The 27,488-nt window shown below is 34.4% G+C and overlaps 1 protein-coding gene across 1 annotated transcript in view; it reads left to right on the top strand.

Moving 5' to 3' along the window:
* Positions 1-26,468, top strand: part of LOC113496550 (homeotic protein Sex combs reduced-like) — a 37,265-nt gene extending 10,797 nt beyond the window's left edge. The window contains exon 3 of the mRNA XM_026875805.1: positions 23,460-26,468. Coding sequence (XP_026731606.1) covers positions 23,460-23,764 — 305 coding nt within the window. The 3' untranslated portion in view covers positions 23,765-26,468. The remainder of the gene's footprint in view (positions 1-23,459) is intronic.
* Positions 26,469-27,488: the final 1,020 nt, after the last annotated feature.

Here is a 27,488-nt window from a genome sequence, read left to right as displayed (position 1 = left end):
GTGCATAATTCATTTCGATCCCTTGTACATAAATTACACATGTATAATTACAACGTACGATATTTTCACGCAGGGGAGTTGGGCTTTGTTTTCGGAATTTAAGAGAATAGTTTTTAAATTTAAAGACGTTGGATTTTTAAACTATTTAATGCTATCCATTTGCCTTTCTTTCTGGCCCTCCTTCATTTCTAGCTATTTACTTGGTTCCCTTCAGTGTTGCAAAAAAAGTAATTATTGCTAAGTAAAATTACTGTTAATACTAGTATAGAAGTTACAACGTTAGATTGTCTGATTTCTTCAAGTTTAACTCAACAAAACGTGTAGGTTCAAAACCGATCAGTATATGATACAATAATACACTACTAGCTTATTATTTTCACTCTTTTAACCTAAATAACAAATAGAAATCGTGCCGTACGTAGACTAGAATATAACTCATAATCTGATTTAAATTCCACATAATTGAATATGAAGCCTTCTGACGCAAAGGTATCACTGGTTTTCAATAAACGTGCTGTTCAAGCCTTTGTATGGAGCTTCCCATATTTGGGTGTAATAGTCCAATTACGACCCCCTTAGCCTGCAATTTTACTTGGTTTGAAGGAGTTTGAAGTTCCATTGAAAATCCTTGCTGATTAATTGGTTCGATTTAAATTGCATCATCGCGATGTTTGCTACGATATTATACTGTAATGAATTAAACAACAATGCATGTAATTATGTATTTTTTTTCTTTTCTATTGTACGGTTCAGTAGCTTTAAAAACAAGACTAGTTCGCGTACAACGGAGTTCGAAAAAAGTTGTTGTTGCTGTGCAAGCGAGATGAAACTATGCACAGTGTATAGCGTTGTCTTGCTTCCCCGATACCAACATTGTTGTGTTAGGAACTTAAAGTAAAGTTGCAGATCTTGTTCTTGATTGCATTGAATAATTAACGATTAATTTGCATTTGCAATATTCACTTACTACAGCGAAGAGTCGAGCTCTATCTTACAATAGAAAACATTGAATGAAAGTGTCTACTCACATAACGTTATTGATAGTATCAGCACGATTTGATACAAAACATGATCATGCTGATACCATGCTTCAACAATCACCCTTTCCATAATTGTACTAAAATTATAAGACACTAAATTATTCCAAAAACCTTGCATAAACTGTAATTACTTCATGCAAAAATAACTAATTTTCCCTTCAGACGCTCCCGTGCCAGCATTTGATTGGAAACATGAACTAAGTCACATAATTGCTTGCACATTACGGAGCAAAAAACTGAACATTTAATGAAGATTATCATTATTTCCATACAACAATCTTTAAGTCAGTTTTTGCGGTAATCGTCCTTACGTACCTACCACAATGAGTGTTATTACACTATTAAGAAGTTTAATTACTAATAAATGTTCGTTACAGTGCATTTTGATGCATTTCCCCTTTAATACGTTGGGAAGCGTTTGTTCTCGTTTACTCGGTATGTGTGGCCTTTTAGAAAATTACCTTTTTCTTACGTACTCGTAAATGGCTGTCGTTTTTTAAAAACTTTCTGTGGTATGCGTGAAAACTTTTTGTTTGAAACTCTATTTTCTAAACTTCATATAATTATGTCTGAGACGATTGCACAACCTTTGAAACAATTGAAAATTTCTGGGGACATTTATTTCATCATTTTCATGCTTATCATTTTCCATCTCAAAAAAAAAAATCACTGTAAACTTATCTGTACTTTACAAACACGAATCTTCGATGCAATCATCTGAAAATGCTATTCTGTATCGCAATCTGCCTCTCATATAAGATTTTTCAGTTAAACGACTACTGTTCGCAGTACCTATTTCGTTTTAATTAAAATACATAGCACGGCCATTATAACCGGCCTGTTTTAATTTCGATTCAATAACCCATGTCGGGACGAGACACTGATTAAGCTTCCCATAAGAGACGTACAGTCGCTGGCAAATGCGCCTGAGCTTAGTTGGTATTAGCATACATGTTTTATTAACTGATGATAGGTATTGGATGTTTTATAATAGGTAGTACCTATCTAGACACTGCTAGAGTTGTAGCTATCTATGGGTGTATAGTTAAACACTTCTGCTTATATTTTACAGTTACATTTGTTTTAAATTGTACGAAACGAAATCGCCTAAAATATACATCTGGCTAAATAGCCACTTTTTAAGTAAAGAAGAAACAACTTTCTTTTAAGTATATAAATGTAAGTAATTTCTGGTGGCATTTTTTAATTCAAATCTTATTTATTACGGTGGGTCATCATGGCTACTAACGCGGGGTCCAATTACAATAGTTTCAAATAAACAATACAAAAATAAGTTGAATACTATACAACAACAAAAAAAATAGTCTCCTAAGTTGTCTAGGTACGCTTCACATAATAAATATTTTCGTCTCACAGTTAATCGCTGGCAAGTGCGCCGGCGCACTTCGCAATATTGCGTATTGCATATTAGCATAAGAATCTCGAGTCTTTAGTCAAAGAGCTCGTACTCTCAGATTAGTACCATCTCATAATCAGAGAGCCAACCGCCATGTCTTAAAGCAACATTGTGGTGGGAGGGAGATGCCGCTCTACCCCGTGTACTGCTGTCTCAGTCCCACAACTGCTATAATATTACTTTGAAACTTGATGGTAGGCCCCAGGTCGTGTTATAACTATGTACCTAGGCACAACGCAGATTTTAATAATAATGATATTTAAATGTGAACGTGTTCTTAAGGTTACTTGTTAGAGATTGTACCTTGTTTAAATGCTTATAGGAATTCTTGTTTACAATATAAATCATATTTCCATAGCATAGACCACTATTAAAAACCACAAAAAACAAGTGACAATCTAATATATTATTATGTACTTCCGATTCTGTATTTGAAAAGGAAATATTTAAAAAACTCACATCGTTGTCAAATGTTGGCTGGTTTTAATAGAAAAAAAGTAACGGTCTCATTAAATTAAGAAAAAAATACTCAAGCCTCGCTATAAAAACAGTAAAGTTAATATAATTGTATCAAACCACTTCACGCACAATAATATACTATTGTTGTACCGTCCACTGTGAACGAAACGTCTTCATTTTGGGGACAAAAAAAAATACAGTTATTGCTGTCAAATGTGATATAATGGTAACACTACAATTGTTTTCGAGATCATAAATATCTTTTTACAAAAGATTCGCGGTTTCCTTAAAAGCTAAACGGGCTGATAAACATTTTTTTTTCTTCCGTTCGAGTCGTCTTTCCTGCGGCGGTACGGAGCCTATAAATATTAATACAATCAAATGTTTTGACGTGGGCCTTTTTTAAACTTTTATCTCGTACCTTTGCTTATTTTTTGTTGGTTCGATTCCGTTTTTATTTCGTGTTAATTTGGACAGCGAATTCGGTCTTTTAACAGATCGTAAAGTATTTGGAATGAGGCGAAGAGCGAGAAGTGGCGCCAGGTGCATTTTTAGATGTTTGGGGAAAGATTTTGGGGGTATTAATGGAAATTGGGATACAATGTAATAAATGCTATAGACTTTAATTGAATTATTAGCTAAGCTATCAAGCTATCAGCTATTAAAAATAAATATTTAAGGGGATATTTTGGAAAAAGTAATTAAGAAATTAAATTACTGATCTAGCTACTTGTCTCCATAGATAAGTCATTAGATCATATCAGATTTACGATTAGTAAATAATAAAAATGACTTTTGAAGTGAGAACATTATAATGATTATGAAAATTTATGGAACCCACAAAATATATGCGAAACAAACTTTTTTATTCATAATCAGATATCATTAATGCATAAAATTAAAATAACGGCGATTACTCACACTATACCATTAATTCTTAAATAAAAACATAAATCTTTGAACTGACTCTAAAAACTGTTGAACAAACACCCACTAACAGATCATAAAATTAATAAAAATCAACTTTATTACTGAGAAAATAGAGTTTAAATGAGTATGTCGCTACTAATACAAGTTGCGTTTCGACAAGATCTGATCAAAGTATCTAAAATGGTCACAGTTAGTGGGTTAACCACTTTAAATTGTCATCTGTCTGATTTATTTCTGTATCTTTTGCGGCCAACACATTTTTGTCTCAGTTTCATTCTGATACAACATTTTTTACATCTATTTGGAAAGTTTTATTTCCTGAATCACGTAATAAAAATAATTTATTTACGTTCAAATTGGCTTGTGGTACAGGGGAATAGTATTTAGCGAGTGCACGGAAGTAATTTAGCTGCTCATAATTTACACCCACTAGTCCTATCGGTTCTATTAAAATTACCAGCACAGGACATTTCTTTATATAGGTAACATTTTGTTTTCTTTCTTCTAAAATACTAACAATATCAAATTGCAAACTAACATCACGTCACGTACATCCGTCTTACATAACTCTACCAAGAACTTACCTAGAACATGAAGTTTACATACAAGCATCTTGTAATCTAAAAAAAATCGAAAAATTTTGTCCGCAATATCTCGCCATACAGTCCACTGTGTACGCCAGAGGCTGACCTATCAAACGCTCGTAAACTATAATCATTCGCGGACCACATAAATAATTGCGCGTTCCGACCCCAGTTTTTGTCGGTCGCGATGCGTTCGCGCAGGTAATATAGTCATAAATTTCCATAACCGCCACTCGATCTTATCAAACATGATTTTAATTTGATTTCGGAACCACACGTGTAGTGGTCGTTTAACTCGAGTTATGATCTTAGGTATTTTGGATAACCTGTTGACTGTTTTGATGACACCGTGTTTGCGTTTTGTTTCTTGATCTTAGTGATTTAAATGTAGATTTTATTGCTTGTTGAATTAGTAAGTGGTTTTTTTGCTCTACATTAGAGGTAATTTATTAATAGTAGGAATATCTCTAGGAAAGTTTAACTTGTGTGAATTGGTATAGGAAAGCCTTTTCTATTCGAAAATTATTCTTTTATACAAAGCAACTTTTTTCAAAGTTCTAAATCTGTATTTCTTTAGAAATGTAGAGACTAAGTCATGAACATACTTTATACTAAGCTAGAAACGTAAATCATTAAGCGTGAGCTTAAACGTTCTATCGATTCCGACCCTAAATACCGTAAATGCACCTCTCAGGCATTACGTCAGCCAGTGAAAGTAACTAAACGCTGTATTAATATCAATCCTAATTCCCACAATCACAGCGTTTATTGTCAAACGTAATCAATAACAACAAAATGTAAATCGACTTCTAATGACAGGTTTTAACAAAACGCGTGACGCCTTCAATGTATCAAAGTAAATTTGACAGTCAATATGTCATTAGAATCAAAAGTGTATGATATAAGAGCGGCCGACACTTACACCGTAATGTTACGTTTGTCAATAAAAAATTCGAAGATGGGATAGTAAAGATCGAAAAATGTATGAGAGTATATTGTTGTAGAGTCCATCGATAAATATATTTTGTTTCCCATTAAATTTTTGTGATTTGCTTACGTTAATAACATGTTCTACGTAGCCAAAAACGAGAATACGCCAAAACTACTTTCTTCTTGTTTACATTATTATGAATCAATAATAAGTCGCCAAAACAGAAACACTATTGTACAGTACTATAAAGCTTCTAAAAATTACCATGAAAGGAATGCATCGATAAATTGAAATCGTCAAATTAAAATGATACGCAACTGTGTAATAGACATTCCTTTAAAAATCTAAAAAGTGACCACCGCTTACGAAACCACGATTTACAACCCACAGTTCTTATTATCTAGTATCAGACTTTAATCCATTTATCACCGCTTTTGTTTACGATCCTCGCGTATCATCGACTATTAATTATAATGCGTTCCTCACTTCGAACTTTGACGTTCTCGCTGTGTGACAGACCAGAGATAAGAATTTTAATGTTACTCGATACCTCCGTACTTCATTTGAAACATTACGCCATTGGAAATTGAACTCTATCCAAAGAGAGATACGTTTCATTAGCTATTTCTTGCCACATCGTTCGGACGCCGATACAGTTTGAACTCTTTCGGGCATGATTATAGGGTTGCTTATTCATTCTGATGATCGAAGAATTCGAACGCTTTCGATGCAAAGTTGAGTTTAGAATTTTGATGGATGTGGTTATAATTGTTTCTGTATCGATTATGCCATTGATAAATATTTCGACTATTGCTCATTTTATTAATGACATGGAAGCGGAAGAGCATTCTGGGCGATGCCCTAACGACAGCGTAATGTCACAATTAATAATATTGGAGCTGTCAAAACATCTGTCAGCGGGCGCTCACGAAAAGTATGCTATTCATTTGTGACGCATTTAAATTTATTAATAATATCTAGACGCCGACGTATACAACTAATTGAAGATGATGTTCCTATTTCATTCGAAGCTTGTTTTTGTTTCAAACGAGTGGGAACTAAGATTTCCAATTAATATATCCGTCGTCGATACTTTAACGTGAACTGAAAGTTTGAAGTGGCCTGCTCCAAACTTGAGATTTTATTCCTGTTCTGCTAAAAATAATTATTACGAACATCGGGGATCGCGGACCAATTTTATTATTGGACCGTATTTAGTGCATAAAAATAAATTTTCTCTGTGCATTGCAGTGTCAGTCGGTGTACCGAATAACATTCATTATTATTACAAAGAGTTGTGACATATTACTGAGCAATGTTGGCGTAAATTATCAAGACATTAACCTTAGCCTTTGAGTCAGTGAATCAAAATATTTTGGAGCTTTAAATGAAGACGAAATATCCTCCTACTGTCTCTTACAAGATGCATTACAAGAAAACTTTCATTTCAATATCGAAATAACCATTCGCTGAATATAACTGGATTGAACTACGACCTATTAGGGATTGCCATTTTATCTAAAATCTACAATTTGCCGATGGCGGCAATTGATCTATGTAATACGTCTGACCTTATCACTTTAGGTATAGCACAGGATCCAATACCTGAGTAACAGACCAGTCAATTACATTTGCACGATCTGGGGCATGAACCCAGACCCGAAAGGTTTGTATCCAGGCTCACGTTAAGAATTATTTCAAAAATACAATGATTGTCCAAAACTCCCAATTCTAAGGATTGCTAATTGCTACTAGAAACTTATTTAGGACTTTTAATTTTAGTCATCAACTAACGTAAAAATTTAGTTACAGTAACGTTTCGCCTACTCCTTAAATATAATGTAATCAAAGCCAATCCTTGACCGTGAACGAAGTTCAAATCCCTTTACTACAAATACAACTAAAAATAAATCACTGCACTTCCAGGCAGCCATTGCATTGTTTTAAGCTACATCTTAACATCTATGAGTAGAAAGAGTATAGGCTTACCTAGTAAAATGAAGTAGCTATAGCAATCACAAAACCGGTCTGGGACTGTAGTTCTAAAGATCCGTTTACATTATAACTGCAGACTAAAGGAGGATTTGACGGGGAATATTTTGTGATGCTACTAGCTTTTAGATTCTATCTCTCTTCTTTGCTAGGTGAAATAGTTCAGATTAACTTGCATTCCCTGTATACATACCGGACGTAGCGGAGCCGCGACTGTAATGATTGAATGCTTCCACATTTAAACCTATCAGGCATGTTACTTCCTTAACCACTAGTTTTATCGTCACATTTATAGCATCTTCAATCAATAAACTCAGCCTAATGGGATCCACTGCTGGACATTTGCCTCCCGTAAGTTGCAATACAAAACTCGATCCTCTGCCTTCAGCATCCAGTTCACAACTCATAGCAACCCAAATATGAGAGACATTCCTACGCTGAACTGATTTGTCTTCGTTACTTGGGAAAGCAAAAGGAGTCTGTAATGTATGTATGTATGTATATCCCAGACACAAAACTAATCTCTTATATGATATGTTTATGATGTAGAGTTTCAATGTAAACGTTGCATAATATCCTAGGTATCAAGCCACAGTAGGGTCCGGTATTGTGAGGTCATGATCTTTGAGTCCGCCCTCTAACGCCTGCAGACCTCATTATAGAGTTTGCAAATGATTCATTATGTGTTTTGCACGTACTTAAACTGTGTGGGGTAATGTTAATGTAATACAATGTTGGAGAATGTTTAAGGTAGAATACTGTTGAATTGTTAAAGATAGTGTTATAGTCTGTTAGTATTTTTATCAAATAATATAAGTTTAGTCGTTTCTGCTCTCTCTCTTCTCATGAAGATGCAAAAGTGTTTTTTTCTACTCTGCTCTACTTAATAATTAATGTGCTTTTTACTGGGTACTTTTAGGGTCACTTTTATATAAAATTCGGTACTACAGTTATAAACAAGAGCAAACTTCCTTAAGATCGATATTGTCCCCTAGTTCAATTTCCACTAAAATTAACGGCTCCGTATAAACCAGAGAAGCAACGAACCGTAACGGAATTTAAATAGTCTAAAGACGCCTTTAATACCGCGGACTCGAACACCCGGAATCTATCGATACATAATGATCTATCTCAATACCGAAACATTGAATTTTGTTACTTGACTCTACAAATATAGAGTTTATTTTCGATTGTAGAGTTTTGACCACACTCTTTCAATATTGCTCTAGAAAAATCATTATTAAGTTTAGCGAATAGTCAACTGAAATTATTATTAAAATTCTAATAAGTTATTGAATAGTTTAGTGGGAACCAATTTTACAATTTAAATGTTTTAGCGTTTGGTGGCAATTGATTAAAATTTTTCATGTCTGTTTATCTATGACGGATTTGTGTTTAGAATGACTTAAATCTCTTTTGTAACATAAATTTGATATTAGATATTTTAATGGGGCATAAAATGTGAAACAAAAGGTGTATCATTGATTTATTGATTCCCGCTTACAAAACGCTAACAAAATCTCCATCAAATGTAGACATATTTTTTCTAAACCTCCACATGTGCATTATTTAAACTTGTTGCGGTCTTTCATATGACATCACAATAATTTCAAAAGAAAATGAAATTGAAAGCTGTATTTAGTGAATTATTTCTCTTCTTCTATGTCTAGTACTATTCGTGTTTTCAAAAGGCATTGTTTGGAAAGTTCTCTAGCATATTTCCGATAGCGTAAAGTGTGTTAGCTCTAATTGTGTTACACGATCGAACAAGATGCTTATCCTTGGGTTGTTCACCCGACTGAGGAAAAACAGCAATGCTAGCAGCTAGCAATCTCTTTGTAATTAGATATGATCAAAGAAATTTGTTTGTACCAAACATGAGTAGGTCAGAACAGTTTTGTATGATGAAAAATCGATACTTTAAACTATATGTAATTAAGAGAATATATTGTAAGTTATCGAAAGTGTTCATATTTGATTAAATTAACTAGATTCAACTACTTCCCTATTGTACAGAAATTCAACAACAAATCAGTTTCAAAAATTTAGCTGTGTACTACTTTTGGCGACAATAAAATGCTTTTCAAATCACTATTGGATAATATTAATACGTCTTAATAAATATTGACTTTATACGAAATTATGATCTCTTTCAAACTGCAGTGACATCATAGAGTTACACAACTTACGGTAACGTTTATGGTGTAACTGTCTGTGGTAACCGCCTGCCTGTAATTGCTGACTACATCAAAAACTACAGTTGTTAACTGGAAAGTCTTTATCGGTTACCGCTACCTGATAGTTAACTGTATGTAGGTTAAAATATTACGAAGCAACCGCAGTTTATTTTATTATATGCTTTAATGTGTCTTAGTAAATACGACAAAATTATATAAGTTAAGCTTAAAAGGAAAGTCTTTGTGATTTGTAAGATGCTGCTACTTGCAGTGTTGTGTGTAATCTCTCTTGTAACTGACCATTTTTTTTTTTACTTTTCAAGTCTAGGAAAGAAATGGCAATATTAATAATTTTCCATCTATGTCACTGTATTATTAATTTTAAGTATACCAAGTCATTCAGACTTAGGACAAGCAATCGTAACTGCAACACGTCGTCACAGTAGTTTTGATATGGTGAAGTAAAGGATAATAAAACGAACGATGAGAAATAAATTTTTGTCTTAATCATTGTTCGACACTTTACAATAATTAACACTTTTATGAAACATTTTCCGATCATTATAACAAAAGACTTTTCCTTGTATCAATCATAATCTAGAATTGTTTTTCAGATCGCCTCGATTCGAATCAAATTATTTTAATCTTTAGTAATAGCTAATTAGAGAAATAGAATTAAAACGTGTTGACACACGAATATCGTCGAACACGTAAGGTGTCTTCGTGACTAAATAAATCGCGCGTGAAACTACAGCCAACTACAGTCTCTTGTTTTTGTTAATCAGGCGATCAGTTGATACACTGCATAATCCGTAGTCATATTTTCTTTATAGAAAACTGATCGGAAAGTGAACATTTTGTCCTTAAATAAGAAGGCATGGTTAATTTTCATTTGTATTTTTTTTTATTACTGTAATTAACACCATTTTTTTTTACTATGTTTGAGTGTCAATACATAGAAGTTCAGAATATAGTTACGACCCTAACAGGCATTCATAAACGACACTTATCTAAGCGACTGCGACGTTCAAAATATTCTTTTTGACTCTACATTTTTTTTACAATGACAAATACAGTATGACACCTGAAGATGACATTTTAATGTGTCGTCTATCTATCTAATTTGCTGCATAAATAATAAGCTTTTGCGAGTCTAAGTACCTCTCATTACAATATTCATTTTCATATCATTATTCGCGAACTCTACATTCTTACATAACAAATACATAATACAGTCAGTACGCAGTATGTTCTCCCACGCCGGCGTGGAAATAAAACATAAACAGATTGGATCAGCTGTTTATTATCGAGCGAGTCATAAACTGCGCGTGCGACAGCTCAGGTAGTAATAGCTTCAGAAACACTAAGTATGCTAACCAGCTTTTACCAATTTTTGTAGAGCACGTTTGCAAGATTTTTTGTTGAAGATATTCAAAAAGTTTGCCAACGGGTCTCGAAATAATTATATTAGAGAGTATGATCCATTTTTGTCCATTCTACATCGTTTGTACTGCAATGTATCAAGCTTGTAGGTATTAGCTTAAGTATTTTATTATTTATAGAGTAAGAGAGCATACTTAAAAAACTTCAAGTTCCTTCAAGATCTGTGGACGATTGTTACTAGTATATTGGTTTCTAGATATTATCAATATGTAAAATGCCGAAGTATATAATAGAATAAAAATGGTAAGTTCTGCCCAAAAAGGCGTTTAAAACTGCGTAACCCTGAATATAAATACTATTAGTATTAATTCAGCAAATAGTTGTGACACGTAGTGTATCGACATTCCGACAGAGGGTCTCTGACGTGTCCCGTAGTTCAGAGGCTCGACAGACCCTGACAGGGGTCGACGTGCTCACTTCATTAATTCTTGAACAACGCTGATCAATGGACGACTTCGGACATGTTCTGTGACGTAATTTAAACGAAATTGATAGAAATAATATCATTTTGAAGAAAAGCAAATGTGTCTCACAATGTTATAGAATACATTTTCCTCCCGATATTTGTTTCTAGACATAGATCAAATAGTTATTCAACTGCCTGTGGATGAATTCAATATCTGGAAAACTCATCTTCAGAGATAGATGACATGGGCTAGGTTGATACAAAGTCAGGGTTATTACATAAAACACTGAGTAGCCAACAACTAGGTATTACCCAAACAAATAGCAGCTAAATAAACACTTAAACAGACAAAGACTGAAATGTTATGAAATCTCCCACAAAATAAATCTAAAAGTAAACTCGTCCATAATATAATAGACAGTTGATACGCCAAAAGAATCGACGTAGCAATTGTTCGAAAGTCTACAACTGCCCCAACCGCACAGTGGGGCGAAATGCGTCCGCGGAGGAAACAAAACCGACAGTTATTAATGGATATGGAAAAAATATTGGGTTGCGTTTTCGTTTCCCTAGCTTTTAAAGCGCAATAAACATTGTGCAATTAAAACGTCAATCCCAGAATAATGTATTGATTAATTGTATCAGTAGCAAATCCACTGATCATTATAAATAAAAACAATTTAAAAGGTAAAGAAATTAGAGTAATTTTACTGAACCTCAGAAAGTCAACGAATAAACAAAGCAATCAGGTTCCAATCAAAGCATATAAGAAGAAACTAAATATGCAAATTTAAATACCTACACCAAAGACTGGCCAATGAGATTGCAAAATAAAAAGAAAATGACTTTGGCTACCTGTAACGAACTCCAATTATAAGATATGAGAGTGCACAGTGGTACCACCGGCCTGAACCAACAGATTTATGGACCAATGCATAGGAATCGCGATCCAATTAAAATGGCGGCGATGGGTTGTCATTCTGTAATTGGTTAATTATTATCAGGCTGGTTGGGCGTGGTTGCACGTGCAACATTGCACTCATGCAAAATGCAATCATAGCCTGTAACCTGTTTTAATATTTGAGTAAACTAGTTCACACCTACTTGCAAGGCTCGTATCTATTGCTTTGAAAATAAATAGGTACTGTGTAATGGAATTTTGTAAAAATATTTCTTAAAAATGCCAGCAAAATCTTGTTGATTAAAAAAGATTAAGACAAAAAAAAATATTCTAGCGGAAAATTACACTTGTATTATCAGAAAACATTGCGCACGCTCGTTTCTTGAACATGAAAATTACTATAACAGACAATATACAGTAATACAAGCGAACTTTTTGTTCTATCCGTTCTTGCTATTCGAAGCCACCCAGGGATAATCCTAATTATGTAACAGCACATGTCAATATACATAAATAAAAATTAAATAATCGTTACAAACGTTATGCTTTCATAACCTCACATCAAGGTCTAAACACGTCATTAGGTATATGATTAATGAACCCTGGTCGTCCCAGGGGAGGCTAGGCGTCAGTGCTAATGTCCATTCAATTCATAATTATGTTTTTTTATAGCACACGTAATAAAGTTAACCAACCCTCCGTCAGCTGTTTTGCTGTAAATAATCAACGAGTGTGAATTTATTAATAGTTAATTCTTTGAAATTAGCGTTTCAAAAGGAATTGTCGATAATTGCGTTAAAAGTAATTGTTTATGCGTTTTTTTTATGCGACTTCAAGCTTATTTATATTAAAATGAAATATGTTTTGTATGTTGCATGAGTACTACAGCGTACAGGATGTTTCTTACCATATGTGGACAAAGAAACATCGTGAATCTGAATATTAATCCCGAGCTTCAGTCAATCAAGTTTTTTCTTTAGTTCAATAACAAAAAAAACTATTCTATAACACATCACGAACTGACAAACAAGGTTGACAAATGTTTATTATTTTTGACACATTACGGACAGTGGTTCGAAACAATAATTTCGTGGACAAAAAAAAACAAAACTATGTCACGCGTACCATCATACGTTTGAAATTCAACGTGGTACTCATAATTAAAAGTGTTTGATATGCCATACATTATCCGTCGATTAAACCAGTCAAAATATGTACAAACAGTTTCAAGAAGGCGCGAGAAACACGCTTGGAGTACTGACGTTGTACTGAAGAAAGATCGGTTTGTTTTGAAATGTCGTGAGCGGTGCCGAGCCACTCGCTTCATGTCACGACGAACGTTTACGTGTATTTTACTAAATTATAAGCCGGTTATATTCGCAATTAAAATAATTAAACCTATTTATATTATAAGGAATTTTGTTGTACGCTATATGTTTTTGTCGTGCGAGGATTCTGAAAATAGTTTAGATAGCATCTTCATGTACTTTGAATGACATTTACATTTGCGATTTTCAAGATATAGCGTACAAACTAGAGAAATGATTAAGTACGTATATTGGTTTATAAATATTAGCACACTACTAATTTGAATTATAGACGGATTGCAAAACTTGAAATCAGAAATAGTTCGGAAATAGATCAAAATGTTTGAAAACATTTTCCGTACATGTATTACAAAATTGAAATCTAAATGACGATGTCCAATTTAATATAAAGTTAAGTTTAACATATCTTCACGTGCCTACTGTCCGCCGTTGTGAAGAGCGGCGCGCGTGCGCACCGGCCTGTCACTCGCCGACAGCGTCTGCGCCAGTTCTACGCAGAAACGCGGATTAAATAAATCCACTCACTAAGATCAAAATCCCGTATAAACTGGATAAGATCCACAGTTATTACTCCATTAAGCCGCGTTATTAATACATAGATTTCTATGAAGACGTTTAATACCGATCGCGATACAGTAATTGCCGATACATTGAAATTACGCTCCGAATAACCATTCTGCCTACACAACGGATGTCTAATTCAACCTTACCTACATACATATTTCGCTCGGAATTGAGTTCTAGTTTATATTCCACTGTGAGATAATCTGCTCCACGTTTAGAGTTAATATAGTAAAACATAAACAATCTCTTTCCCCGCAGTTGGCTCATCAGTCGGCCAACAAATTAGTCGGTGTCACTACAATAATATACAATAAGGAGTGCACAGTGGTGCGCAGGCCTCAGGCCGTCGCATAAATCGCTCAACACGGCGAAGTAATGTTTTGTATGGAGATTTCTTTCGACAATACCTCGCTAGCCGTGTGGTGGCCTTTATCTAGTCTTAGATTAATGTTTGAAATTGATAAACGTTGTTCTTTTCTTTAATCGCCGATGTACTGTGCATTTTCACACTAGTTTTATTACGTAGTTTGTTATTTTGTAATTGTTACAATTGCAGCTCTATTATTGTCCCGTCTATCTCGACATCGAGCCCTTCTCTATTGATAGGATCATAGCCAAATTGCTTACTAGATATTATGATATCATGATCTATTCCTGGCTCGGTATAGCGAACATTTCCATCCGCGCTAACGTCGAGGTCTTTATACTCTACGTCTACGTCATCTTTGTTTGTAGATACAATGCAAACGACCGGTACTTAATACATTCATTATGTTTTCCTTGTCGCTTAATGCTCATGCGATTCTTTTAAAGGTATGCTATAAGGACACCGCAAGTGGTCGCTCTTTAAAACAACTCGCCTTTACAACAAAGCATGACTTTGAGACGACATAAATCACGTGTCTGTGCGAAAATGACCAAATGTTGCAAAACGCAAGGTCAACGCAAGGCATGCAAAATTGTAACATTTTTTTCCCTACTTTTGTACCATTGTGTTTTCAAAGAAAGTATAAAATGCTTTCTTCGAAAATGTCAAAGTAATTAATTTACTAATCGTTGTATTGAGGGTTGTGTGTTGTACTAATACTTTTACTTTCTTTAAAAGGAATGACGATAATTGGTCCAAAAGAAAAAAAGGCTTTTGAAAATTTGCATGAGTCGGACCCACCGCGGGCAGGTAGTGTCTCGTAATCGGACGATTTGTCTTATTGTCGGAGATGTCGTGTGTTTGTGTGCATCGACCGCGACTGTGCTCGAGATAAAAGTAATAAATTAAGTGAAACGGAAGGTGTTTGTAATGGTCGCCGGGTAGGTGTGGCTCGCAACATTAGCCTTTGACTAATTCAAACAAAAAACCATTTTACAATTAAAGATTTTAACATAAGCGACAACAATAAATCGTTGATCATTTAAATCTATTAGACTTATAGAATTGCCGAACGTTGAGTTAAGTTATAAATAAGAGAGGTGTAGGCCAAGACTCGTCTGACCAGATTTATTATTAAATTAATATTCAATTAGCTTTCCGCACATGATGCCGTTGCGTTGGGCGTACGTATTATTAAATTTAATTTATGGCATCATTTACGGGGCGATATTTTTAAAATTATTATCGGTCCCACGGCGTCTGCTGTAATTGTGCTGCCAACGATTTTGGAAGCGATTAAACCGATGCATCTTTACATTTATTTTATTTGAATTTTCGTGTCTGTTTGATGTAACGTGTCTCGCTTTGTTACTTGTTTTAGATTTTTATCAATGCAGGCGATTCTTGTTGTTTGTATATCAGTGTTGGTAAATGGCGAGCGAGTAAATAAATATTTAGTTCTCTTTGGACTGCCCTGAAATGTTTGTAGGTTTAGTATTCGGGAATCGCGCGGATATTATCATGCACTCATCACTACACGTTGTGTATGTGTATAACGCAATAACAGGTCATGAACAAATATGTGTCGATTTAAATCCAGGCAATTTTTCAAACTACCGCATTACACGTGTATAGGCTTATCAAATACAATGCTGTTGCTATGAAATATTGAACATGTAAAAAACTATAGTAAAAAATAAACAAAATAAAAAGTGTAGAGTCCCATACAGCGAGAATGTAAAAAGGCAAATTTTATTTACTGTAATAATTATGACAAATGTTCTCAAAGACACTTATCGATTAATCATGATTTACTAATACATACAGTTCGCCATTCCAAGGTTTTATACTTACTGACTTCCTATAAATAACTGGTCGTTACCGGTTTAGTCCGTTAAGCTAGTAAGTAAATGTAGATAGATAGGTGATTAGTCTCTGAGATAAGCGATCTGAACTTAGTCAGCTAATCTATTGAACTATGTACTATAGGCAAAGGTATTTACTTAAATGATAAATAGTCCTGGGCGTTATTTCTGTACCATGCAGTTTATATGTAAATTGATTTAAATGACAGTCTATCTGAACGTAATTTATAACAGCTGAAGGCTTTTATTATTTCAATTGAATCAATTTTCCAGCTGATACTTTGAAATTAGCAAATAATATATATTGGAACTATTATTTTTGTCATGATCGGCCAATTGCAGAACAAAGACCTTTCTTTTCTCCTTACATTTTAAAACGTTTTAAAAGGTATTCTGGTCCATAAAGCATATTATTTACCTGCCTTTAAGCCTATTCGAAATAAGAGTGGCGTCCGCTGGTAATTTTATTTATGTTGAACTGACTACACAGTAACGACGATAGCCACCGGTTTGAAATAGACTATCGAAAAAGTCCCAATAAGAATTTATCAACGGCGCCGTCTGCAACGCGCCGCTGCGCCCGCGCACATAGAGATTTATTGCGTGTTATGTAAATGTGTACAAGATATTAGTGTCCTTAATATTTCTACGTCGTGATTAGTGCTCACCACGAACGTGAGAAATCCACTCTTAATGCGAAGCTTCGTGCGCGCTCGGCATCCAATCGGGCAATCTTCGGATCCTCTTTTATGGATCGACGATTACGTACCTGCGCTTGCGCCGTGCAACTGGTTCCCCTCTATTTGCAATACCACATTTCTATGCTCTACACTTCTGTTGGACGCCGACTATTATTATCTTTACTGCATTAACTAATTTCCTCTGTATGTTAAAGTTAATAATCGCAAGGCAACGAGCCAAATAATAACTAGCGCCGACTAAGAGCCAGTGACATTTGGAGTAACATAACACGATCTAGTGGGCTGGCTGATGACATAATTTGAAACATGCGTGCGTGCGGGCATCATCGCTATAATTCATTACGTTTGGACACTACCGTGACTATCATGTGCGGCGTCTTCATGTTCCTATGTAAACTAAATAATGGCTCTACCAGATTGAAAAGTTACGTTAACCTAAGAAGCTTCCGGCATAGTATGCTATTTCTGACAACAAATCGTGTCTTCAAACATATTAAACACATTTCGCTTCTAAAACTACGCAAATTTATTGAAAACACTCCCATTATTATTAATTTACCACCGAATTGTCGGACTCTACCAAACATTTCTCCAAGTATCAGTTGAGAACAAATCTAATCCACAAGGGATACCATTAAGAAATAAAAACATTCAACTGTTGTATAAGTAAATCAAAAGTTCCTTAAAGTGGCACCGCGGGACAGACTGACACATTGCGGCGATACCTCGCCAGAGATACTGCGACCAAAAAAGTCGTATCTTGGAATAAAACCTTTACACGAAGCGCGGGTAGCTTTAAAAAGCAAAGACTCGATAGGTAGGCGACATATAATAATTACCTACCGGCCAGTATTCAGACTCCGTGGAGGTTGCTCGCAACTTAAGGATAATAGTGTTTTATTTTAAATGAGTGATTCCTTTTTTTCAGAAACCTATTTGAACAAAATAAAACATTTACCTGAATCTTAGGTCCTTTCTTGTCTAAACAGACAAATAGATGTGCAAGTAAGGCAGTGTTCTATACTGTTCAATTTTGTCACTTCTAAAGATTAGTTTGATCGTCTTATTCCAAAAAATCATCATCATTAATTTCCAAAAAACACTTCAAATGCATAAAAGTCAACACCATATGATAAATCTGAAACGAATGACATTATGGCATGATTAATTCATCAAAATAATGAGTGATATATTTGCAACAACTTGTGCCGCATGAATTATGCACTTTGAAGGTTTAAAATTGTAAGTAGCTTAAAAATAAACAGAAGTATTACTTTGTTATGATGTGGAACAGGAAGGCTGTATGAATATGTCGGAGGCCACCTTGCAAATGTCAGTCAAACGTCAAAAGCGCGCATGCGCGAAAGCGCTTTGTTTCAATACGCAGGTGAATTTACTCAGGTTACCATCATATGCTAATATTCCACGAAAATGTCACGTTTTGAAAAATAATAGAAGAAAAAATATACGAATAATCTTTTTTATTGCCAAGAAAAGATATAAATTTAGCTGTCAATATCGGAATGACATTTTAATAATAAAGAACTTACAAGTGTTTTACTTAAGTTTCGAATATACACTTCGATTTTTAAGCTGTCATGACTTTTTGTGTTCATGTAATGCGATTTTAATATTTGGAAAAATAAGCTTCCAAATCCCAATCGTTATACGTGTTACGAACCATGAAACTCCACTCTAGAAGAAATAAAAAACATTAATAGTTTATGTGACTAGATATTCGTGACGTTTATAGACGCGTACGAATGAATTCGCCATTGCCCTTTCTGAATATGCTACATAGATTAAGCTATATTTAGAATTAAATAAATAGCAGAATGGAAAATGTAGTTATACTTCTTGAAACACAAGAACAATAATGAAACAATTATTTTGCAGTTATAGTTTTAGTCATATTCAATTTAAATATGTTATTAAATTTTAACATTTATTTCTAAATGTGCATGAATGTCAATTCGAATTTCGCAAACTACGCAACTTCAAGAACTATTCTTATTTAATTTTCAGATCTCCTTCATCCAATCATCGCAACCTATTAAAAAAAAACTAAACCTTCACGAATTTACCCCAAATTACCTCAATATTCTTATTTAAAACACCAGTCTCTCCAAGTTTTAAAATTCCCCCGCTATTCATGATTAATGTGTCTAGTTGTGTGAGTGAAGTCGGATGACCTGCTTGACGATGCACCGACTACTTGTAATGGGCAGATGTTATACATTCAGCCTACAGCCTAGACGCCATGGCAACTGATTTAATTGTCTATCTCGATATAGATGTCTGAATCTTTTTACATTATGCTCGTGGAATTGGTTTCCGCTGCAGCTGATGTGTCAAAAGCGAATTATTTTAAATTATTTGTCTGGGTGTTATTTATTATCATTTTTGGTCCGGTACTGTTCATTTTTGAAGTCAAAATCGATATGTTCTTTAGTCTGAATCAGTTTTTATTCTACCTACCAACTCTTGCTAACCAACTGACACTTCTTACTCGAAGAAACTTTCTACTTTTTAGTTAAAGATAATCAATGTACCAATCATGTTTTTATTATTTTAAGTAAATTCGTGTGGTCAGAAATCCCCTTAATTTTATTACACGTCGAGAAGTACTACGTCACAGCAATAACTCTTTACCCAAGATCGGCACGTCAGTCAGTCACATATTCTGACTCTTGTTTTATACGAACAAAATGCGAACAAAATAGCATCAATGCCCAGAACAATATATTGCTCCGTTTGATCTCCGAATACTTACTCACACTATAGCATTGCACACCTAGGACACACACATGCAAACACCTATTCCTAATAAACGTTCGTAGTTTGTACACGTAAGACACACACATACGCAAATACGAGTTTATTCCTAATAACGCGTTGCCCAGTTTGCGCACTACACACACGTACTCGTTTATGACACACATGCACAGCCGGTATATAAAATCGTTTAACAAATTACTAAAAAAGACTAATTAGGTACAATGTATTTACAATAGTCGAAATCATATAAACATCGTAGCACATAAATAACGTCGAATACGAGCTGATTAATAAACTGAGGAAAAGCTTGGATTAGTTATCTATTGCAAATTTTAACACTAGGCTTTCAGTAAGCTTTCAGTTAGAGTATGTTGGAATTTCGTTTTATCTTGTACGAATTATATCGAAGTTTATAATAACTTGTTTTTTCTACAACCACTTGCTACTGTTAAGGATGACATTAATTATTATGTGCTTCGAAAATGTAACAGGTACAATGTCATGGCTCTAAACGTTTATGCTACGAGCCTATGGCAAAAATATTATGAGCTCATGGAACATATAATGTTTCTTCACAGCGATATACAAGCTGCACACTATCAGTTTAATGCTTCAGATATAATGAAAGGTTTTATTAATAAAATAAGGCCAAGCCAATTAGCAGGAAAGCTTTACGTCAATTAATTAAAGGAAAATGGTGTTTATTTACAGAACGATACAATCGACAATTAGTCGGCAAATAGAACACAGATAAAAATATATTTGTGACACTTTTATTGCACACTACGTTTTCATCTAGATAACATTAGTTACAAGCTTTGATCTAAATGTTAAAACATTTTTATCTTGGCGTAAGTGTAGAGTCGATTGAAGAATTCTTCAATAAAATATTTTTTTAAGTTGTTAATGCCGATTATATTTCATGTCTAGATTATTTTTGATGTTAAATAATAAATCATAGGATGTGAGTTTCTGGGATGAATAGTGAATTTTTTGATAGATTAAGTAGAGCTGAAACGCTATGCTGTTGAAATGATGTCAGAAACACGTAGTTTAGTCATTATAATATACGTTGTACAATTGAACAAATTTAATGCGTATTATACTTCAATTTAATAACATAAGTTAATATTAGTCTCTTTATGTAGTTTCAAATAGACACATAATACACTCTCCACTACTTTTACATAAAAGGCACATTTTCAATCAAAAGCAAATAATAATTGAATCGGATCAATTACTAGAAAGCATGGAAAGTACAGTAAAGTATAAAAAACAGTAGTGTTACATATGCTTACTAATGCTACCATTTTTAAACTTTAACTGTACCTTTTACAATTACAACCAGTTATAACAATGCCGACGAAATAAATAAATGGTCAAAGAATATTTTCAACATTTTGATCATACTAAAAAAGCATCTACCTGGTCAGACGCAATTTGTAACCCCTGATGTTAAATTTACTGTATTATGCTAATACATATTGACCAATGCATCCTAGAATTAAAGCACTCCCATCTAAATATCACGTTTTATCAAATACTGTCTCCAGACATTGCCTACTTTAGATTTCAAATTTTCACATCTCATCACTTGCTAATACAAGTCATTCATTTAAAATTCGACCATGCAATATGTCTAGACCGCCGTAGACGGAATATCAATGGTCTGTGACCTAGAATTATCTGGTTTAGATAAAAAGACGACTACCGTTTTTTTTTTGTATCTTATTGCAAGTTGGATTCGAGCGATCGGTTTTTGTTTCACGTAATATTGGGGAGGAATAATGTAATTTGAATCTTTTTGATATTATTTTTACACTTGGTGTAGCAACAGTTCTAGCAGATGCATCCAATGAGTTATTTCAAATAATGTAGTCAAAAATGAGTTTCTTCGTCCTATAAAACTAAAGCAAATTACATACAGCATATTATTGCTGACTCAAATTATTTATAATTACACAGTTTATGTCAATAACGAACATATTAAACTATAGTCCATCAGTACGTGAATTGTTAATCCGATTCACAATAAACAGATTTTCTTACTCTAAATATAATCATCACCTACAGTATTATAAGCATCACTTTTCTTGCAGGTTGGAAACTATTAAGACTTTTTAGATAATAATGGTAATTAAAAAACACAGCGATATTTAAACTCAATCGATATATTATACGGAAAAATATAATAAGTCATCAAATGAAACAGAATATTTGTTGTACATAAGAAATATTTACTACATTCAAAATAATTTGCTTGCACCTGATTAATTGATGTGACACGACATAATATTACAATGTAATCAATTCCTTTGTTTTTATTAATAACCAGTCTGTATCAATACAAATAACTTATCACTTGAATTTAAAAATAAATTATAATGTCGATGTAAACGTTTAATCAGAATCAACGTACTTTTGAATTCATATTGAAATTCAAATGGCCGTATTGTATCCATTCGTTTCGTACAAGGATTATTTATGTTAAAATAATACTGTACGTCTGTTGTTTGTGCATCGGGCTGTCACTAACATTTCAATCGGCTCGGTTTTTGCTGCAGCTTCACTCGGACGCTTTTAAACTCGTACAAAATCGAATATTTATACTCTCTTAAACATCTTTATTGACGCGGGACTGACAACTGAAAGAATAAGGGAAACTACTAAACGCTCCTTTACAATCGATTCTTGAATTAATGTTACACAATTGTTTTACAATGCAATTAAGATTACGAAAGGTTCGGTGATTCAATAGGTTAATAATAATGATGAGGCTCACTCATTAGTTGACCAATCTCCTTAAAGAAATATAATAAATGGCGCAGTTTAATTTGGTAGACACACCCGAGACGGGCCGCGTATGTATCACGGGCGGGCTGGCGGCCGGCCAAGCCGGACCAAGTGGTGGGCCGTGCCGGCGACGTGCCGTGACAGGTGCGGCATGCAACCCATGACTCGCGCGCCGCCGTCATACCGCTCACTCGAAACTCCCCCTTTGATATTCATTTACTAACTGTACTTCATACTCTAAATATCTTCTAAATAAATACTACACAGTCATGCCCGATATCCTAACTATAATAAAAAATAAACATTTTAATTGCACGCAACATGTGTAACTCTCATCACAGCCATCTCTCTCCGCGATAAACCCAACGTAAAGTTTATCTTGGCTGCGGTTTGTACCCGCAAACAGGAACAAGCATGTGCCAAAACAATCATTAGAAAAGGTGTCGTACTGCGTCGCGATACACGATATAAATTAAGAAAAATGTGACAGCTCAAGAAAATAAATTAAAATTAATTGCACAATAGTGTTTATATTTCTGAATAGAAATCCCGTTCTTAGCCGAGCATGTTGCCGCAAGCTGTACATCACAATCGAGCAAGCGTGGCAAGGCACGAAGTCGATCGAGCCAACTATTCATTGGCGCTCAAACGAACATTCAGTTCTAAATATTAACGTGCCTTGCGTTTTGTTACCAGAATAATACTTAACGTACTCGCACAACTAATCCTGACTAAACCGTGTGTCGTGTGAAGTATGCTAATTGTTCCTCTTAACTGTTCCAGGTACGGTGAACGCCAACGGCGAGACCAAGCGTCAGCGGACGTCGTACACCCGGTACCAGACGCTCGAGCTGGAGAAGGAGTTCCACTTCAACCGGTACCTGACGCGGAGGAGACGGATCGAGATCGCGCACGCGCTCTGCCTCACCGAGCGCCAGATCAAGATCTGGTTCCAGAACCGCCGCATGAAGTGGAAGAAGGAGCACAAGATGGCGTCCATGAACATAGTGCCGTACCATATGAATCCGTACGGCCACCCCTACCAGTTCGACCTTCACCCCAGTCAGTTCGCGCACCTCTCCGCATAGGATCAGTGGAATTTTTCGAACAGCGGATAACTGATTTATTAATGTAGACAGTCGTCCGCAACGCGGGGTTGCGTGTAACATCTTGGCAAGCTTCGATGTTACAGCAACCAGACTGGGTCAGTTATTCGCTGTTCGAAAAATTTCTAAAGTGTAGTCTAATTTTGTTATTGTTATTGTGACGTTGCAAGTGACGAAGACAGTGTTTGTGAAAGATTGTGTGCTGAAGGACCGGAGTGATGAAGGAGAGTGCAATGTGAAGAATACGAATATGAATATAACATTAAAGGTTTATTCCAGTTTTTCATACCTGTACGCATGAAACGAAATCATTAAAATTTCTTGTCACAAAATGTATAAACATTAACTAAAATGGTGTTAAATTAAAAGTAGAATTGAATTTTACCTAGTCATAAGCTGTATCGATTTGCATTATTCGTAATACTGTAAGATGAAACAACTGAATACCGATATTATGTATTTTGTGGTGGCTAGAGAGTGTTTGCAATGAAACAAGTGACAGCTCAGACTGCGAACACGTAAGAAATCGTGACACATCCAGAATGATTTGATGATGTCGGACGATTCTTAATGTAATGTAATTCGCATCATGAAACTTTAGTTTTCATCGTAGACACTCTCGATATAGTTAAGATAGACGTTACAGCATAAGTAGTCATCACAAGAATAAAACAAATTCGGAATTGTACAGGGATAGCGTAATGGCGAACGAACAACATGTTGTTAAAGACAAAATGTATCAGAAAATATTATATTTAGGTCATTTCATAATCTAGTATTGAATAGTTAGAGAGGGCTTGTAAAAGCGCTGTGAAATAAATAAATAAGCTCAGTTATAGAATGTGAATAGGTGATTCCTTCCTATTAATGTAAATAACTTGTCATTTAGAAGTACGGTGAAAAATTAATATATATCAGTATGTGTCCCGAACTGTATTATGTTCCTGTCCTTAGTTAGTAAATAACAAAGTATTTATCTCACTATAAATACGTATAGTTAACCTTATAAGTAATAATTGATAGTGATTTTTTAATGTTTCCACAAACGATACCATTTTAAAATTTTCATGTGGCTCTATTGCGTACTATAAAGTCTTTAATGTCGTATTTGTAAAATGTACTTAATAATGCTAGTGATAAAACTTTTACCTTCAATCTTCAGTTATTAAGATAATTATTTGAAAATATCAGTTGTTAGATAACCTTATTTAATATCAAAATTTTACTTTACTAAAATAATGTATCTGACACCCTTACAAGGTTATTGTATCTGTTCGTGTCAAGCAACCCACGTGTTGCCACACTACCTAACCTTGTCAGAGCGTCCAATGATAAATTAATGATGTTCGATAATTTGACCTTTTGATTTATAAATCGTCGCTTAAATTTTTGTTGTCACATTTTTATTAGAAAACGTCGTGGTCAACTGTGATATTTTGTTAAATTTTAATTCTTAAGTGAAAACAGCGCGATTTGAGTATATTTGATTTTATTTCAAGAAGTATGTTTGTATTGCTTTTTCGATTGGTACATTTGTTGCTTTATTTATTGTTTGTAAATATTAGATAACATAGTGTAAACTAAAATGTTCAAATTCTTAAGTAATTAATATGTCATTTATTTCTTTTGTAAAAAATTCTGTGCAATAGGAAGTGGCCTGACTAATTCTGTTTCTCATCATTTTGTAAAATACTTTCCTCTTAATTTAGTTATGTTATTTCTTTATTAACTAATAAAATAACGTTTATCGTTCATTCCAGTTTAAATGAGGACTCTAGTAAAGTATGCTACTGATCATTTAAATTATTGTATTGTATTAATAAAGTGTATTAAATTTGAAAAATTGGTGAAGATGATAAAATAAATTATGATGATAATAGAGCGTTTTATTGTAGATGATGTTGCTTAATTTAATGGAAATTACCAATGTGTTAATCGTGGGCTTCCAATTTAAGTCTCTAACTATATTTTTGTCTTGAAACCAATCTTAGTATAACCCAAAACATATTTAATGAACATTACTTGAAACATAGTAAAATTTATTGTTCTCAAAGTAAACTACCGTCACTCAAACTCATGAGCATTCATAGATACTTAGGCATGCGTCATTGGTGAGTCTCTTTATCTTCAAGAAGCAGACTTTGAAAACCTCAAAAGTACTTTTTATTTCAAACATTCAATTTAAAAGAGACGATCATCACAAGCGAAGATCTTTCATCATGACTACACACCCTACCGAACCAGATCAACTCACAATCAACAAACATTCATCCCAAACAAATGATCTAAAATAGTTAAAACACAATATCACCAATAGAAAGTATCGAACTATTCGTACGTAGCGCCAGTGAGACGCCATTGCCTCCCTGATGGTATTGAGCGATGATAAATGAGCTTAGCAATGACATGACAGCCGAACCTGCTAGGGGCGCCAGCAGCTTACCACGTGCCAACAAAAGAGTGTCGAAAAATGTGAAGGTTGCCTTACTTTGTAGGTCGCGGAGGCTGTTCCTATAAATCATACTGTCGGAATATTTCGCTTTATACAATGTTGTGATGGTAGCTGGCACTGAAAGGTTTAAACGATCAAATTGGTTGTGTTGTGTGGATATCGATTGTTATTTAAAACGGAAGCAGGTTCTGTTATAGTATGATTTAAACTGAATCAAATCGTTTTGGTGTAGAAGCTTACATCTTAACAAGAAGTGATATACTTACAGACTTGCTGTACGAACTCAAAAAATGTAGCCTAGAAGGATTGCCTACACTGAAGTCAAGAACCATCTATTAAATATTGGGTACATGTGTTATCTCAATAGTAAGGAAGATATCAGTGACATTGAAACAGATCTTAAGGGATGCGTTTGGTATCCACTAATTCTTTGGTGCGCATAGCTTAACACAGGTGAAAACGGATTCAAATGATGCGTGGAATGGATTTGTGCTATTGATGCGTGCTGTGGTAAAGCTATATGCAGCTATAATGTCATCATCTTCATAGCACAATACATCTTACACGCATGGCGATATAGCTAAGCATCAATGGAAACATTCACATTATTTTCGAAGCTGAACTTTAAAATTTTCGCAGCAAAGCTGTATAGCTGAAATGTAAGTAGTGAGACAAAAAGAGAATATCCCTAAACTGTGTACATAAGCCCCACTTTACTTTTAATTTCAAATTTTGGAACAACATACTCGAGGACGAAGTCTTTATCTGTTTTGAGAAGACCTTTGAGACCTGCAATCAGACCAAAATTGTAAACTTACAAGACAAATTCCATCAAAGAAATAAAGAAGCTAAAACATCAACTAATTGAACAAAACAACTCTACCAACTTTAAAATGACGTAACCTCCCAGTAATTCTCAAATAATTTTAAAGACACCAGTATATAGATGTGTATCAGTCGTGTCGTGTCACGTTACTCGGTAATATTATTAATGTTCTGCTGTCCCACAAGTGGGCATGGAAGTGTACACCTTGGGTTACGTGTGTCGATGTTGCGAATCATATTTCATATTGCGATGGACGCGACACTGTTTTGACAGAAATGATAAGGTTATGCGTTAGTTGTGAGTTATGCTTGGAGCCTCTTATGTTGATGTCTGATGTTGAATTAATAAATGCATTAAGAAGAGAAATTATAAGAAGGTGATTATGTTTTTTTATTTAGTACTTTCTATTTTGACTGAATACAAAAAAG

This window comes from Trichoplusia ni, chromosome 8 (genome assembly GCF_003590095.1).
Source record: "Trichoplusia ni isolate ovarian cell line Hi5 chromosome 8, tn1, whole genome shotgun sequence".
NCBI classification, from domain to species: Eukaryota; Metazoa; Arthropoda; class Insecta; order Lepidoptera; family Noctuidae; genus Trichoplusia; species Trichoplusia ni.
Note: the sequence above shows the minus strand (reverse complement) of the source record. Positions and strands in the feature narration are given on the sequence as shown.